The sequence below is a fragment of the Myxine glutinosa genome, chromosome 9 (genome assembly GCF_964187855.1).
Source record: "Myxine glutinosa chromosome 9, kmMyxGlut1.1, whole genome shotgun sequence".
NCBI classification, from domain to species: Eukaryota; Metazoa; Chordata; class Myxini; order Myxiniformes; family Myxinidae; genus Myxine; species Myxine glutinosa.
In genome coordinates, this window is record NC_136269.1 from 18,001,366 (window position 1) to 18,018,359 (window position 16,994).

Genomic DNA, 16,994 nt, shown 5'->3' on the forward strand with positions numbered 1-16,994 from the left:
ACAGTGATGTGCAGGGCAGATTTGTCCTGGAGCATTTACAGTTGCCTTTACAGGCCGACTTACTGCGGCTGCCCGCAGCTTGTAAGCTCTGAACATGCCTCCTGTATCAGTGGTATTGTGGTCCAAATTGGTGTCCAAGAAGTCCCTGTTTTCATCCAACCCCAATCAGCTGGTGATGGAAGTTCTGGGTAGGGCACAGGTGCCTGATTCCATATGTGTCCAGCCTGAAAACATGCACGTTTTAGGTGTTGTTCGAAGGCGTCTGCTGTTGGGGGAATGTGATCAATTGTTCTTGGCTTCTTCATGAACAAGTGTCGGTGCATGTCATTCACTGTCTTTATCTCGGTAGTCCGGTCATAGAGGATGGCAACATATCTTTCTAGACTCGGACTTCCTGCGGCCAAGGCCGTTGGCAATTTTATGGATGGCAAGGTTGTGGTAGCTTTTACCAGTGCCAATGGCAATCCAGAGTTCCTCCACACCGTGTGACTGATAGGTAAAGTCGTGTGCTATTGCCAAGACCACAATCTACAGTTCGAATCAATACCCGTTTTCTCCCCTTTTTCACGGCATCCAGGACATTTTTTTGGATTTTTTGAATTTTCTGAATTTTTGGGCGCCCCTCAGGAAACAATTGTATAGGTCCATACTACATCTGTGCCAAATTTAGTGCTTTCCTGAAAAAATGAACGATGCTTCCTCTTAACTGCCTAACTATTAGTTTTGCAACAATTGGTGGAATAATAAATTCTCGAATAAATAAATAAAACTAGAATAATAAATTAGTGTGAAGTCGATGGCACGCCATCACAAATCCCCACGCTTCCCACCTCGAGCAAATTTGAAAACAAAATCCGAGCACCAGGAGAGCCACTCGACAGTGATTCGGTTCACCTAGTAATCGTGCAGGGGTGAAATGTGTGTTATGATGTACCTGCAACATAATTAATTAATTGAAAGATGGCAAAAGGTTCAACCAGAAATGACCTAATATCAAATTTTGAGTTCAATAAATAAATCCGTTTTCACCTCTGCGATCCTAAAGCCCCACGCGCTGGGACATGAACTGGGGTTCCAATCCAAAACATCATTGAAAATTTCATGTGTCCCCCAATGTTGATTGCATATACAAAGTTTAATTTTAAAATGTGCCTGTAATTTTATTTTATGCCTTCGCCGACGAAGTCGCCGGAGGCATTATGCTTTTGGGTCGTCCGTCCGTCCGTCCGTGATAGGTTTTTGTTACCGTGATAACGTGAGAACAGCTGAAGGGATCTTAGTCAAACTTGGTGCAGCTATGTATAATGAGGTAAAGATGAACTGATTAGATTTTGGGGTCACGAGGTCAAAGGTCAGAGGTCATGTTGGGTAAAAATCCTGTTACCGTGATAACTTGTGAACCAGTGATGGGATTCTGACCAATGATGGTACAAGCATACATTATGATGCAAAGATGAGCTGATTTGATTTTGGAGTCAAGAGGTCAAAGGTCAAAGTCTAATAGGTTTATAACTTGGGAACGGCTGAAGGGATATAATTCAAACTGGGTACAGGTATGGAAAATGATGTAAAGATGACCTGCTTAGAGTTTGGGGTCAAAGATCAGAGGTCACGTTAAGTTAAAATTAAGTTTCCGTGCCAGCTTGTGAACGAGTGATGGGATTTTGAACAAACTTGGTATAAGTATATATGATGCAAAGACGAACTGATTGGATTATGGCATCAACAGATCAAAGGTCAGAGGTTATGTCAGGTACAAATGTGATAACTTGAGAACAGCAGAAGGGATTTAAATCAAACTTAGTACAAGTATGTATGATGATGTAATAATGTGGGCGGAGGCATATCGGTTGACGTCGTGACGTCGAAGACAGTTGTTCAAGTTGGTATTTGACCTTTTGACCCTGCCCCAGGGTGCAAGGGCCAAATACGATGCTGCCCTTGCACCTTATTGCCACGAGATGATCATAACGACCAAGTTTGATGAACTTCTGCCCAGCCGTTTAGGAGGAGATAGCATGATGGTTGGATGGATTCCAAAAAGTGTAGGGATAAATAATCATTACAAAAACAATAGGCTGTCCGCCTGTCGGCTTAGAAGCTCAATAATAATACAAGTTCCCTTACAAGGAACTTTGACACAAGATGGTGCTATTTGGCCCATCAAGCCTGTACAATGGTTGCCAACCTATGGTGGTTTATACATGCTGTAACCTTCTTAAATGCTGAACGTGAAGCAAGGAAGCAGCATTTACCATTTTCAAAGTATTGCGTATAACTCTTCTGGGGTTTGAACCCCCGACCTCCCAGACTCGGAGTGGGCACTCTAACCACAATTCCACTTTGTGGTAAATGAGGTTACCTCATAGAACCACACAAGGTTTCCTCTGGTGATAAGGGGTTGCAACCATTAGTTACTTACAAAGGTGAAATTTGCAGACTGCATTCTCCAGCGACACCTCTTACTCGTGTTTGGACATCATCTGAAAAGGTCACAAACATTTACAAGGACACTCCACAAGTGTCTGTACAATATACATGTACATGTCTTTCAGGTGTTTACGTTTTACACACGTTTGTGATTGACACACATGTATTATGGTTTTAAACTACTTATAGATATATGTGACAAATATCTCCAGATGTTGGTTTATTGTATGTATCTACAACACAAATTATCCGACTGCCTTCGGAAATTGATTATTATCTGTTTCTAGTAGATCAGAAATACAATTCAAGATTTTCCATCTTGACACGTTAAACGCTGCATGCTGTTGCACTCGATTGGTAATGATAGAGCACCTCATTAACTTGATCATAGTATGCTGTTGGGGCTGCCAGGATGGCCAGTATCATACATAGAGGTACACGCACACTTGCTTCTGAGCCGTCTTGCCTGGGTTTGAATCTCAATGCAGCTATGAACTGTCATCCCGGTGTTTCACAGGCAGGGTGATTCATCAGTGTGCCATCCCTCGGATGGACGTTAAACTGGGCTAGTGTCCCATCCGCTAGCATAGTTGGTGGACGTGAAAGATCCCACAGTGTCCTTCGCGAAGAGGAGGCTAGCTTGGTCACAGCAGGCTGTTTTACCTTGGCAGGCAAGTACCATGACATGGAGCACCAGCTCATTATCGAGTTCACCTCGGCACAGAAGCGCGGGGATATTGCTCGCATGCGAGAGATGGCGGCCGTCATGCTGCATTTCAAGGTAATCGGGTGTACCTGCCCATGGTCAATTCCTATGGTCGAATCGTGTCTCTCGGTGAACGGGATTTGTAAAAATGAACGTATGCTGAATCTGTTCGTTTTCATGACTCTGTCTCTTCTTGTGTCCCATAGGGATATTCCCATTGTGTGGATGTGTACATCGAGCAGTGCCAGGAGGTGAGCAGTGTGCAGATCTGGGCACATGACTTGGCATTAGCCAGCCACACTGTGCTGAATGTGTGGCCTTGTCCTGTCCAACATAGACGTCTGAACTGGACGGGCTGCATGGTTAAAAATTTGAGTTACAGCAGTGCAAGTTTACCTGGTAATTGTGGTCTTTCTGATGAGTGCTGCCGACAAACTAAGTTTAGTTTACCAAACTTGATAATCTCCGAAGAGCCATTGATTCCTTATGCACAGGTGGCGGGGTGGGTGATGAGTGAGGATAAATTGATTAAATTAAAATGAGATAAGGAAGAGAAGCAAGGATTCTAGAACATTAGGAGAGGGAAAGGATGGGGAGGAAATTGCAAGAAGTTTGGGGGAGAGGGTGAGGGAAGAAACATTGATTATCATGTGCTGGCTGGCTCCCCCACTCTGGGCGGGAGTACCTGTGTCGGCCCTCCGAACGCAGATGGCCACTGTGTCCGGCGAGTCAAAGAAACGTGAAATTGTCAAGGATAGCACCACAATCAATATAGTAATCACCAGGATAAGCCACGAGGTGAGGAAAGCTAGGAATAAAGACGCCGCACCGTAATCGCCAATATTGTAATCACCACTGTGAGAGGTGAGGTAACGCGAGGTAGAGGAAAGCACGAGGTAGAGGAAAGCGCGAGGTAGATGAAAGCGTTTGATTCACTGCACCACTTATATGGACCGTTGTTTACTGATGCAGATAGACACGAATACGATGCTGGGAAAAACAGTTGCACTAATTGGTCAGTGCCGTGACCAATTGACAAGTGAAATGAAAATCGGGCACACACGATTGGTCAGTGCTGTGACCAATCGGCAAGTGAATATTGCTGACATAGCTACAGCCATACAATACAACCTCAATTTATTAACGTCATCGAGTTCATTTTCAAGGTTATATACTGTATATCTGTAATGTTTGCACCCAATGGACATATTTTATTGCTTGTGTATAATCTGGGGCAGATTGAAGAATCTTGTCTATAATAGTGTCTATATAATCTATATAAATGTCTATATAATCTATAACCCCAATTTTTACAATTCATTATCGGTTTTTCTGTTTTAATTTTTGAAATTGGGTGAAGGGTGGGTTAGTCCTCCATTTTAACGGAGGATTCACCACTGGCATATCCAGACGTTTCCTCCCGATTTGTCAATTTATATTCGTCGGCGGACACATTTGTGTTTGACAAAGCCTGTGGTCCGGTCCGTTGCTGTTACAGGGAAAGTTTCTGTTCGGAGATCCGTTTGAGGAAGCCGTTCTGCTTTGCCAGCATGTGAGCCGACAAGTTGGAGATGTGTTTATGTCACCTGAGAACGTGATGGCTCGTCTTGTACAAAGTATCTACGAAACGAAGCTCAAGGTTTGCTTTTGCTCTTCAAAAAGGGGATTTTGTCACTAATTATTCCCTCACCTGGAGGGGACTATAGGTGTACTTTCCATCTGTCTGTCTGTCCCACCTGTGGTTTTCTACATGCTTTTCCATACCCTTTTACACAATCATCACCAAAATGTGTGATAAAGCTGTCACATAAAGCTAACCCTAACAGGTCGGTGATATAATTTTGGTGTCTTCATCACACACTTTCCTCAACACTAAGTGGCCATCTGTCTTCGGTTGGCTTGCACGGATACTCCCGCCCAGAGAGCAGTGGTGCACGCCAGCATCGTTGATTGCTTTGCCTATTTTTGAAAAATCATATTACTTTCGGATCTATGAATAGTTGCAGAATAAAATACTTCTTTTAGGACAATTTGCATTTGAAATTTTGATGTGAAGTGCTAGTTCGGTGCGAAATCGGATCGAGAGCAAGTGAAATTGTACGAGCTGCTTTGATATTATATTGTTGAAGTCATCAGGTCCTTTGGGATGCTCAGCTTGAATCCCAGCAAACTGGGTTGGGTGAAAGTCGTGGCAGTGGCCGAATTATTTTGTTGTTCCAGTCTGGATCACGTGTCTGCCCACCACAATACCGTGCGAGTGAAGCCCCTGAACCAGTAGATGTTCTGCAATTGTTCGGTGCCGTAGGCTTGATCTCAAGTAATCACCGAGCAGAGTCGTTGGGCATATGGCATAGCCTCGTTATGGCGCTAAACGCCCGAACCAAATTTGGCCCTTAACGGACATGCACAATAATTGCAACTGCGATCACCAAGTGGTTTTAAATTTACCGGAAACCAAATGGTTTTATAATGTAATGGAAGAAGACGGGACAGGAATACAGACGTAGCAAACAACAATGAGCAAATGAGCACCCCTTAACCCACTACTAGATGGATGAACTAATGAACGGGAACCTTATTTATCTGTCTTAAGACCCAATCATTCCACAGAAGAAAATTCCACAGGACAGAAAATACAGGACACGGCCTGGCCCTTGAGGAGACATGAGCAGGCAAAGGAACAATATACGATCCTGGCATGAGGAGAGTGGACATGGCTTGCTGTGGGTGGGCATGGTGGAGACAACAGCAACAGCAAACGGCGGGTCCGTTCAGGTGAAACCCCACAGTAACTCACATACAGCCTCCCCAGCATGGTTCCTGGCATATGCTCACCCCCGCCCGGGTTACACCCACCCTTATCAATGCCACCCACACTGTTAAAGTACTTAGCCCCTCAACTCTCGGCCGCAATTTGTCAGAGGCCCAGTTTGACGGGTGGAGGAGCAACCCACCGACCTGTCACTCAGATGGTCCTGATTGATGGTGTGGGGATCGTGGCGTTTCCTGCCCAAGCTTGTACCTAATGGCCTGTTAGATCCCTTTAAAGCACAAAAGACAGATTTACAAGGGCAATATAATTAAATATGGATTATTAAGGGATGGCAGTTTTAGACACAAACATTGGAAGCAGGTATATTACTTTCTATACAAAAACGACGCATATCTCATATCACAATTAAGTTGCCTCGTGCTTATTCTAATACATTCAATATGGGAGATAACTATCCTATCCTATGCAAAGTTCGCCCCTATAAATCATTCCTACAACAATATCAATATCCTATGCAAATGGTCAGTATATCGGGGAGATTCGTGCACATCAGGAAGAAATAAACTTTACCACTGGCTTTCCAAGCAAAACGCTTTTATTATAAACAGGTGCACTCTATCATTGGACAATTTACCTATATCCATGGTCTACCTGTCCCTCTCTGCTCTGCTGTTTATTGCCCTCGCTCCTTGTTTTGTATATCTCTTCCATGAGCCTTTCCCTCTGTATTAAAACCAAAGATTCCACAGCCCAGGTGTCTTGTTACTGAAACCAATAGCCCAGAAATGTTTGAAGCGCCCTCCTCATGAAGGGAACTCTTCAATGTGAATGTTGTGAATGTTCGACTTGTTTCAGGGTTATGTGCATGAGCGACTGGAGGAAAGCCTGAAGAATGATGTGGAACAGTATCTCTGCAGGTTTCATGAACTCTACAGCCGGTGAGTGACCGTAAATCTTTTTTTTTTTTCTCATTGTGGCATGTGGAGTTGGAAACACGTGTAAATATTCTCTTCCTCATGGTGACAGCACATTCTGTGTTTGGCAATATTGTCATTTGCTTTGCATGATAAAATTTGAACGTTTTTGTAGTATTTGGCACATGAATGAAAAATGAATCTGGCTCTTGAGGCATTTTGTCATCCACCTGTGTACAAAATACACTTTATATAATAATAATAATAATAATAATAATAATAATAATAATGCATTTATTTTATATAGCGCTTTTCAGGAAGCCCAAAGACGCTTTGACAGAGTGCAAAACATAATGCATAGCAAAACATAAAAACAATTGCAAAAAAGAAGAATCAATAGGGAAATATTCAAAGCACAAAGGAGGGAGAAGGAGAGGAGATAGTCAGGGGTTAGATGCTGTGGGTTAAATGTTGAATGCAGTGTTGAACAGGTGGGTCTTGAGTGATGTTTTGAATGTGGTGAGTGAGGAGGAGTCTCTGATGGTGTGAGGTAGTGAGTTCCAGAGGGTGGGAGCAGCGATGGCGAAGGCCCTGTCCCCCCAGGATCTAAATTTGGTCTGGATGGAGGGGGGGGGGGGGGGCGGGGGTTGGTACCAGCAGAGCGGAGGTTGCGGGTGTCTGGAGAGGAGGTCAGCCAGGTAGGATGGGGCCAGGTTATGGAGGGCTTTGTAGGTCAAGAGGAGGATTTTGTACTGGATTCTCTAGGAGATGGGGAGCCAGTGATGCTTGTAAAGGACAGGGGTGATGTGGGCACGAATCACTAACCCTAACAACTATCTCTCCATCACTCGATATCTTTCTGTATCTATCTCTCTGTTTCAACCCTAACCATAGAGCTCAATATTTATTGTGGCTATGTCTAGATATCTTTCTTTACATCTGGATATTTTTCTCTATACTTGGATATCTTTCTTTACATCTGGATATTTTTCTCTATACTTGCATATCTTTCTCGACATTTGGATATATTTCAGTGTATTTGGATATCTTTCAGAGGAGGTTGCGGGTGGGAGTGGATATCTTTGGATATTTTGGATATCATTTGGATATCTTTCTCTACCTTTGGATATCTTTCTCCACCTTTGGATATCTTTCTCTACCTTTGGATGTCTCTCTCTACATTTGGATATCTTTCAATGTATTTGGATATCTTTCAATGTATTTGGATATATTTTTCTATATTTGGATATCTTTCTCCTTATTTAGATATCTTTCAATGTATTTGGATATCCTTTTCTATATTTGGATATCTTTCTCCATATTTAGATATCTTCCAATGTATTTGGATATCCTTTTCTATATTTGGATATCTTTCTCCATATTTAGATATCTTTCAATGTATTTGGATATCCTTTTCTATATTTAGATATCTTTCTCCATATATAGATATCTTTCTCGACATTTGGATATATTTCAGTGTATTTGGATATCTTTCTCTACCTTTGGATATCTCTCTCTACATTTGGATATCTTTAAATGTATTTGGATATCTTTCAATGTATTTGGATATATTTTTCTATATTTGGATATCTTTCTCCATATTTAGATGTCTTTCTCTACATTTGGATATCTTTCAATGTATTTGAATATCTTTATCTACATTTGGATATCTTTCAACGTATTTGGATATCCTTTTCTATACTTGGATATCTTTCTCCATATTTAGATATCTTTCTCTACATTTGGATATCTTTCAATGTATTTGGATATCTTTCTTTACATTTGGATATCTTTCAATGTAACTGGATATCCTTTTCTACATTTGGATATATTTTTCTAAATTTGGATATCTTTCTCCATATTTAGATATCTTTCTCTAATTTGGATATCTTTCATTGTATTTGGATATCTTTCTCTACATTTGGAGATCTTTCAATGTACTTGGATATCTTTTTCTATATTAGGATATCTTTCAATGTATTTGAATATTTTTATCTACATTTGGATATCTTTCAATGTATTTGGATATCTTTTTCTATACTTGGATATCTTTCTCCATATTTAGATATCTTTCTCTACATTTGGATATCTTTCAATGTATTTGGATATCTTTTTCTATATTATGATATACAACAACAACAACATGCATTTTAAAGGCCATTTTCCCTACTAGAGCGGGGGTTAGCCTTGCGGTCCCCATGACAATCTTCTCCATTTTGCCCTATTTTCTGCATCTCTCCTTGTTAACCCCCTTTCCCGCATTTCTTCTTCCACCATCTTTAGCCAAGTCTTTCTCGGTCTTCCCCGTCCTCTACTTCCTTCTACATTCATTTCCATCACTCTTCTCAACCAGTCACTTTCATCCTTCCTCAACACATGACCAAACCATCTCAACCTGTTCCTCTTCACAGCATCAATCACAGGCTCTATTCCCATCATCTTTCGCAATTCATCATTTGTCTTCCTCTCTCTCAACGATACTCCGCACATCCATCGAACCATTCGCATTTCCACCCTTTCCAACCTTCGTTGCTGCTCTACGTTCATTACCCATGTCTCGCTCCCATAAATCATAACACTTCTCACACATGCAGCATACACCTTTCCCTTCAGCTTCAACGACACCCCCCTCATTATCAGAACACCACTCAGTTCCCGAAACTTCTTCCATGCACATCTCACCCTAGCAACCGTTGCCGAATCTGATCCACCTTCTCCATTCAGCATGTCTCCGAGGTAGCATAATGTTTTCACACCTTCCAGCTTCACGCCGTCTCCAAGATTCAACTCAACATTTCCTCCATCTGCAGCTCCCTCTGTGCACACCTTACATTTGAATGTAGCTGCCACACTGGTTAATGACCCCTCTCAGACCACTACATTTTTTGATGAACCCACTCAGCGCACATTCTACATTGAATGGAGTTCACTCCGATACCCTTCCTACACACAGCACAGGGCCACTTCCCAGTTCTTTCCACCTCACCACATGCTTTACCACTTGCCATCACCTTCGTCTTTCCGATATTCACCTTCAGACCTTTTGTCTCCATACATTCCTTCACTTGTTCATCTTTTCCTTCAGTCCATCCATACTTTCCGCAATCAACACCAGATCATCTGCATGCAACAACTCCCACGGTAAACCCTCCTTTACGTTCTGAGCCAGCACCTCCATCACAGCTACAAATAGTAGTGGACTTAGTACCGACCCCTGATGCACTCCCACCTTCACCTCAAACTCACCACTGTTCCCGTCCTTCGTCCTTACAGCTGTGCGCGCTCTTTTGTACATTACCATCACAACTCTGATCAACCATTCCTCCACTCCTAACTTCCTCAATGCCCATGTCAATACTTTGCATGGAACCCTATCGAATGCTTTCTCCAGATCAACAAACCCAAGAAACAACTTCTTCCTCTTCTCCATGAACTTCTCCTGCAACTGCCTCACAATGAAAAGCGCGTCTGTCGTTCCTCTTCCTGGCATAAATCCAAACTGCATTTCGTCGATCTTCACTTTCTTCCTTATCCTCCTCTCCAACACCCTTTCTAATACCTTCATTCCATGCTCCAATAACTTTTTCGCTCGGTACGAGCCACACTCCAGAGGGTCGCCTTTCCCCTTGTATAGAGGGAGGAGGGTACTCAGTTCCCAATCCACTGGAATGCGGCCTTCTTTCACCACCAGATTACAGATCTCTGTCATTCTCTTCACACCCCCAACTTCCTGCTACCTTCAACATATCTCCCACAACTCCTGTCGGCCCTCCCGCTTTTCTACCCTTCATTGCTTTTATCGCTTCCTCAACTTCCTTCTCAGTTATCTTCTCTGCCGGTCCTAAAACTGGGTTACTCTCTATGTTGCCATCCCATTCATTCTCTGTATTCAACAGCATTTCCATATATCTTTTCCATCTTCCTTTAATTCCATCTGGGTCGACAACGATTTGTCCCACTTCATCCTTCAAGCAACTCACCCACATCACACCTCTCTTTCGCTATCTGCTTTGCAATCCTGAATACTGCTTTCTGACCCTCTTCCGAATCCAAGCGTTCTCCGAACATTTTCCTACATGCTTCCTGCGCCTTTGCTACCTCTTTCTTTGCAGCCTTCCTGGCTGCCTTATAACTTTCATGCTCTGCTGTTTCTGCTCCCGTACCCTTCGCCTTCTGCCACTCCTTGAACTTCTTCCTCTTCTCGTCAATCCTCTTTCCAACTTCATCATCCCACCACCATGTTTCCGAGTGCCTCGGTGGTCCTTTTGTCCATCCACATACCTCACCAACGGCTCCCAACAGACTAGCTTTCATTGACATCCAACCACTTTCAAGCTCAACCACATCATCCTCGACCCTACTCAGCCTCTCTTTTAATGCCTCCCTTACTGTCACCTCTTTCAACCTCCACACCTTCATTCTCGGTTGGTACTTCACCCGCCGAGCTCTCCTCGCACCTTTCACCCTTATGTCGCAGACAACCAAGTGGTGCTGTGAAACAGCCTCCTCCCCCGGGATCACCTTTGTGTCCCGGAGATGCCCCCTATCTCAATATATTAGGATATCTTTCTCCATATTTAGATAACTTTCTCTACATTGGATATCTTTCTCCATATTTAGATATCATTGTCTACACTTGGATATCTTTCAATGTATTTGGATATTTTTCTCCATCTTTAGATATCTTTCTCGACATTTGGACATCTTTCAATGTATTTGGATGTCCTTTACTATATTTCGATATCTTTCTCCATATATACATATATTTCAATGTATTTGGATGTTTTTCAATGTACTTGGATATTTTTCAATGTATTTGGAAAACTTTCTCCATATTTAGATATTTTTCTCTACATTTGGATATCTTTCAATGTATTTGGATGTCTTTTTTTATATTCGGATATCTTTCTCCATATTTAGATATCTTTCAATGTACTTGGATATCTTTCAATGTCCTTGGATGTCGTTCTCCATTTTTGGATATCTTCCTCTACATTTGGATATCTTTTTCTATATTTGAATATCTTTTTCAACATTTGGATATCTTTCAATATATTTGGATATCTTTCGATGTATTTGGATGTCTTTCTCCATATTCAGATATCTTTTTCTACATTTGCATATCTTTTCTCTTCTTGAATATCTTTTTCTCTACTGGGACGTCTTTCTCCATATTTAGATATTTCTCTATGCAATTTGAGGAGCACTTATCCAGCACCCCAAAAAATGGCAAATTTTGAAACACCACGGGCCGACAATTTTTCTCACCCTTTTATTGTGCAAGCCTACTGAAAGGTTAATCACCCATATACAATAATTTTGCATCAGAAACTTAGCGCCACGGAAGTGGTGTTGCACAACCACTGAAGATGGGCATGGGAAGTGGCATGTTCGTCCAAATCGGCATCACCGCATTATGCTCTATAGCTTTGTGTGCATAGTTGTTTGTGCAATACCCCCTGTATCACAATAGTGTCGAAGGCCTTCAATATCCGGACAAGCTAATAGTGCTTCGAAAAAGAAGCATTTATCGCTAGATATTAAGCAAAAAGTGGGGATGTTGCGAAAGCATGAAGGTGTTTCAGTGAAATGCCTGAGTGACTATGGCAATGGTACATTGATGGTCTATGATGTGAAGAAATGGAAGAAAGAAGAGGAAGAAGCAGTAATGTTGGCTGATTTCCAAGCAGATGACCTTGAGAGAGAGAGAGGCAGAGAGAGAGAGAGGCAGAGAGAGAGAGGCAGAGAGAGAGGTGCAGAGAGAGAGAGGTGCAGAGAGAGAGAGGTGCAGAGAGAGAGAGGTGCAGAGAGAGAGGCACAGAGAGAGAGAGAGAGAGGCACAGAGAGAGAGAGGCACAGAGAGAGAGAGAGGCAGAGAGAGAGAGGCAGAGAGAGAGGCAGAGAGAGAGGCAGAGAGAGAGAGGCAGAGAGAGAGAGAGAGGCAGAGAGAGAGAGAGAGGCAGAGAGAGAGAGAGAGGCAGAGAGAGAGAGAGAGGCAGAGAGAGAGAGAGAGAGAGAGGCAGAGAGAGAGAGAGAGAGGCAGAGAGAGAGAGAGAGGCAGAGAGAGAGAGAGAGAGAGGCAGAGAGAGAGAGAGAGGCAGAGAGAGAGAGAGAGGCAGAGAGAGAGAGAGAGGCAGAGAGAGAGAGAGAGGCAGAGAGAGAGAGAGAGCAGAGAGAGAGAGAGAGGCAGAGAGGCAGAGAGAGGCAGAGAGAGAGAGAGGCAGAGAGAGAGAGAGGCAGAGAGAGAGAGAGAGAGAGAGGCAGAGAGAGAGAGAGAGGCAGAGAGAGAGAGAGAGAGAGGCAGAGAGAGAGAGAGAGGCACAGAGAGAGAGAGAGAGAGAGAGCAGAGAGAGAGAGAGAGGCAGAGGCAGAGAGAGAGAGAGAGGCAGAGAGAGAGAGAGAGGCAGAGAGAGAGAGAGAGAGAGAGGCAGAGAGAGAGAGAGAGGCAGAGAGAGAGAGGCAGAGAGAGAGAGGCAGAGAGAGAGAGGCAGAGAGAGAGAGGCAGAGAGAGAGAGAGAGGCAGAGAGAGAGAGAGAGAGGCAGAGGCAGAGAGAGAGAGGCAGAGGCAGAGAGAGAGAGGCAGAGGCAGAGAGAGAGAGGCAGAGGCAGAGAGAGAGAGAGAGAGGCAGAGAGAGAGAGAGAGAGGCAGAGAGAGAGAGAGAGAGAGGCAGAGAGAGAGAGAGAGAGGCAGAGAGAGAGAGAGGCAGAGAGAGAGAGAGAGAGAGGCAGAGAGAGAGAGAGGCAGAGAGAGAGAGAGGCAGAGAGAGAGGCAGAGAGAGAGAGAGAGAGAGAGAGAGAGAGAGAGGCAGAGAGAGAGAGGCAGAGAGAGAGAGAGAGGCAGAGAGAGAGAGGCAGAGAGAGAGAGAGAGGCAGAGAGAGAGAGAGAGGCAGAGAGAGAGAGAGAGAGGCAGAGAGAGAGAGAGAGAGGCAGAGAGAGAGAGAGAGAGGCAGAGAGACTTTGACTTTTGACGTCCTTTTATTCCAAAAATTATAAAGTGCATGGATGTACAGTGTATAAAATCAACAAAGCCAAAAACAAGAGAAAACGATGAAGCGAGGAAACAATACAGATATATGCGTTGATCAGTTCAACTTTTACCGAAAACAAATGCAATCCTCTGCAGCACTATTATGAATTGTAGAAATTATGAACAATCATGAGAAAAATAATACCAACTCGTTTTGGCGGACTTCACAGACACTTTTCAAACACCATTTTTCCACAAATCCATCAATTTCGCCCATGCTCTTGGAAAACTCAAACTCATGTTTTAGCCTTGCAGCACACAGTGCGTTGAAAAACGTCATGACCTTGCACTGATGAATGGGCTTACCATTCCGCTGCTCCTTTCTGGACAGGTAAGTGGCAAGCTTTGCTGTAGCTACAAAAAAGCACAACAGTTCATAGTCCTTGTTGTGTTGCCGTCTCTTTTTGAGCCCAAAAATAAAGGATCGAAAAGTAAATCTGAAATTCATTTTGAACGACACAAAGTCTAACCATTCAAATAAAGGAAAAAGTCTTTCACAGCCAATGAAAAAATGAAAAACATCCTCATTTACAGAACAAAAGGGGCAACATGCAGATATTGGGGCAAAATTCCATACATATGTATTACATGGGATGATCCCGTGGGCAAGGCGCCACTGAAGATCACCTGTTCTTTTGTTGATCAGCTTACTATACATTGATTCCCATACAGGTTCATTGGGGGGCCCGGCAGGGAGTAGCCTCTTCCATCGTGCTACTCCATTTAGCGGAGGAATACCAAGAACTTGAGATAACCACCACCTATACAGGCTCTTGCTGCTCTCAGCATGCAATACACTTGTCCCTGTGCTTACAGGTGGAAGTTCGTTGGGAAAGCAGGCAAAAATCAGTTTCGGAAACGGGGACTCGTTGGGGTGTCCAAAAGTATTCCAAGTCCAAAGTTTCTGTAGCTGATGACGTTTTTGAACAACTTTCCTCAAAATCGTTCCAATTGTCCTCTTGGACCGAATCGCCGTCAAGGTTGAAATTTCCTCCACATTCCTCCACCCGACACCGGAGTTTGGCCGAAGGTGCCATACTTTTGTTTATGCCTGCCTCAATAAAGCGTTGGCACAAATGGCGACTCTTGAGAACATCAGGGAAGAGAGGGTTGAAGAACAGGGGTTCAACCTCGAACATCCCTGGGGAGTAGGTGTCCGCTTTACGGCTCACGGAAAGTCTTTCCCAGGCACTGAGAAGGCTCTGGTAAAATATGGGGAGCGTTGATGTATTCACGTACTTGAGGTGAGTCAGGAATACTTCGAGACCATAGCCGAGTCTACCCGCCTGCTGTAAAATATGGCAAGCCAAGGCATGGTTTGGCAGGTTTTCACCAAATAGGAGGCGTTGAATGGAGCACAGGCGAAAAGCCATGAGACGGGATCTCACGTGAACAAGGCTCTGACCACCTTCCGATGAAGTAAGGCATATTACACTTGGCCGCAGCCAATGATGGCCTCCCCAAAAAAAGTCCACAAGTTTGGCCTGTATCCTGTCCAGCAACACTTCTGGTGGTTGCAGGCAATAAAGCGATGCCACAACGTTGCAGCAACCAAGTTGTTTGCCACTAAGACTCGGCCCTTAAATGAGAGGTGCGGTAGGGCTCTTTTCCACAGGTTCAGCCTCCTGTCTATTTCTCCGGTCACACCTTCCCAATTCCTTTTCTCAAATTGTGTAGAGCCCAGGGACACACCAAGGTAATCAACACCATCTGTTTTCCACTCCAAGTTTTCTGGAAGAGCAGGCAGATGTGTTGAGACAGGTAGGCAGCTATTAAGGTATGGCACCCAAAGAGCTTTGCTTTTCGTCCAATTAACCTTCAGAGATGAAGCCATGAAAAAGGTTCTTAAGGACTTTACAAGAGCAACAATGTCTTGGTGGTTTTTTATAATGACGCAAACATCGTCTGCATAGGCCGATATAGTCATTGGTGGGCTTCCAGGAAAACAGGTCAGGCCAGAGATATTCTTTCTCAGTGTGCAAAGAAATGGCTCCATTGCTAGCGCAAAAAGCAAACCTGAGACTGGGCAACCCTGCCGTACCCCCCTCTGAACCTTTATGGGGGGAACCAGTTCATTGTTCACCTTAATTACACTGGAGATGTCAGTGTACAATAAAGTTATAAAGGCCCTGAAAATTACCCCAAACCCACATGCTTCAAGAACATGGCACAAGAAAACATGGTCAATGCTGTCAAAGGCTTTTTCAAAGTCTAGAAAACATATTCCAAAATCATTTTGGTCATGGCGAGCATACATTAAATCCCGCACGAAAAAAATGTTGTCGTAAATCGAACGACTGGGGATGCAGAATGTCTGATCAGGTAAAACCAGATCACCAATGACTTTTTTTAAGCGATTTGCCATTGCTTTCGGAAAACAGTTTATAGTCGGTACACATTATTGAAACCGGTCTCCAATTCTCATCCGCCGGAGGTCTCCTGACTTTGGGAGAAGACTCACCACTGCTCTCCTTAGGCTTAGTGGCATTACACCTTTTCGCAAGGATTCTTGGATTACAATCAATAGTTCTGGGCCCAAAATGTCCCAAAATTCCATGTAAAACTCAGCTGGCAGGCCATCAATTCCAGGAGCCTTTCCAGATTCCATTCCAACCAGGGCACGCTGTAATTCATCAAGGCTTAAAGGCACATCCAGCTCCAGGCGTTGAGTCTCAGTTAGGGTTGGGAGATGGGAGGTAAAACATTTTATTTTATCCTCATATATATCTTTTTTTAGCAAATAGTTCAGAATAATACTTTCTAATAGTGATTTTTACCCCATCAGAACTTGTAATTTCATTCCCACTGGGGTCCTTAACTGATGAAATAAGCTGGGGAGGCTTCGTTTCAGCTTCTAAGTGAAAGAAGGCTTTGCTAGGACTATCCGATACTTTGATGCTTTTTACTCTCAGTCTAACTAGCAGTCCTGCAGCCTTCTCCTGTAATAGTTCCCGGAGTTGGGTCCTTTTTTCAAGGAGCAATTTATAATTTGCCTCATTTTCCTGCTCTGCCATTTTGTTTTGCAGTTTTAGAATTTCGGTTTCCAACCGTGCCAATGTGATTTGATTTTCATGGGTGATGTGGGAATTAAATTGTTGACAAAAAAGTCGTATATGAGTTTTCATATTATCCCACCAAAGGTT

At 43.4% G+C, this 16,994-nt stretch overlaps 1 protein-coding gene across 2 annotated transcripts in view; it reads left to right on the forward strand.

Annotated features, from left to right (window-relative positions):
- Positions 1–16,994, forward strand: part of EXOC5 (exocyst complex component 5) — a 99,798-nt gene that overhangs the window by 21,905 nt on the left and 60,899 nt on the right. For both annotated transcript variants that reach the window (XM_068129533.2, XM_068129532.2), the window contains exons 7-10: positions 3,102–3,211; positions 3,343–3,387; positions 4,635–4,775; positions 6,765–6,847. In XM_068129533.2, the coding sequence (XP_067985634.2) occupies positions 3,102–3,211; positions 3,343–3,387; positions 4,635–4,775; positions 6,765–6,847 (379 nt within the window). The remainder of the gene's footprint in view (positions 1–3,101; positions 3,212–3,342; positions 3,388–4,634; positions 4,776–6,764; positions 6,848–16,994) is intronic.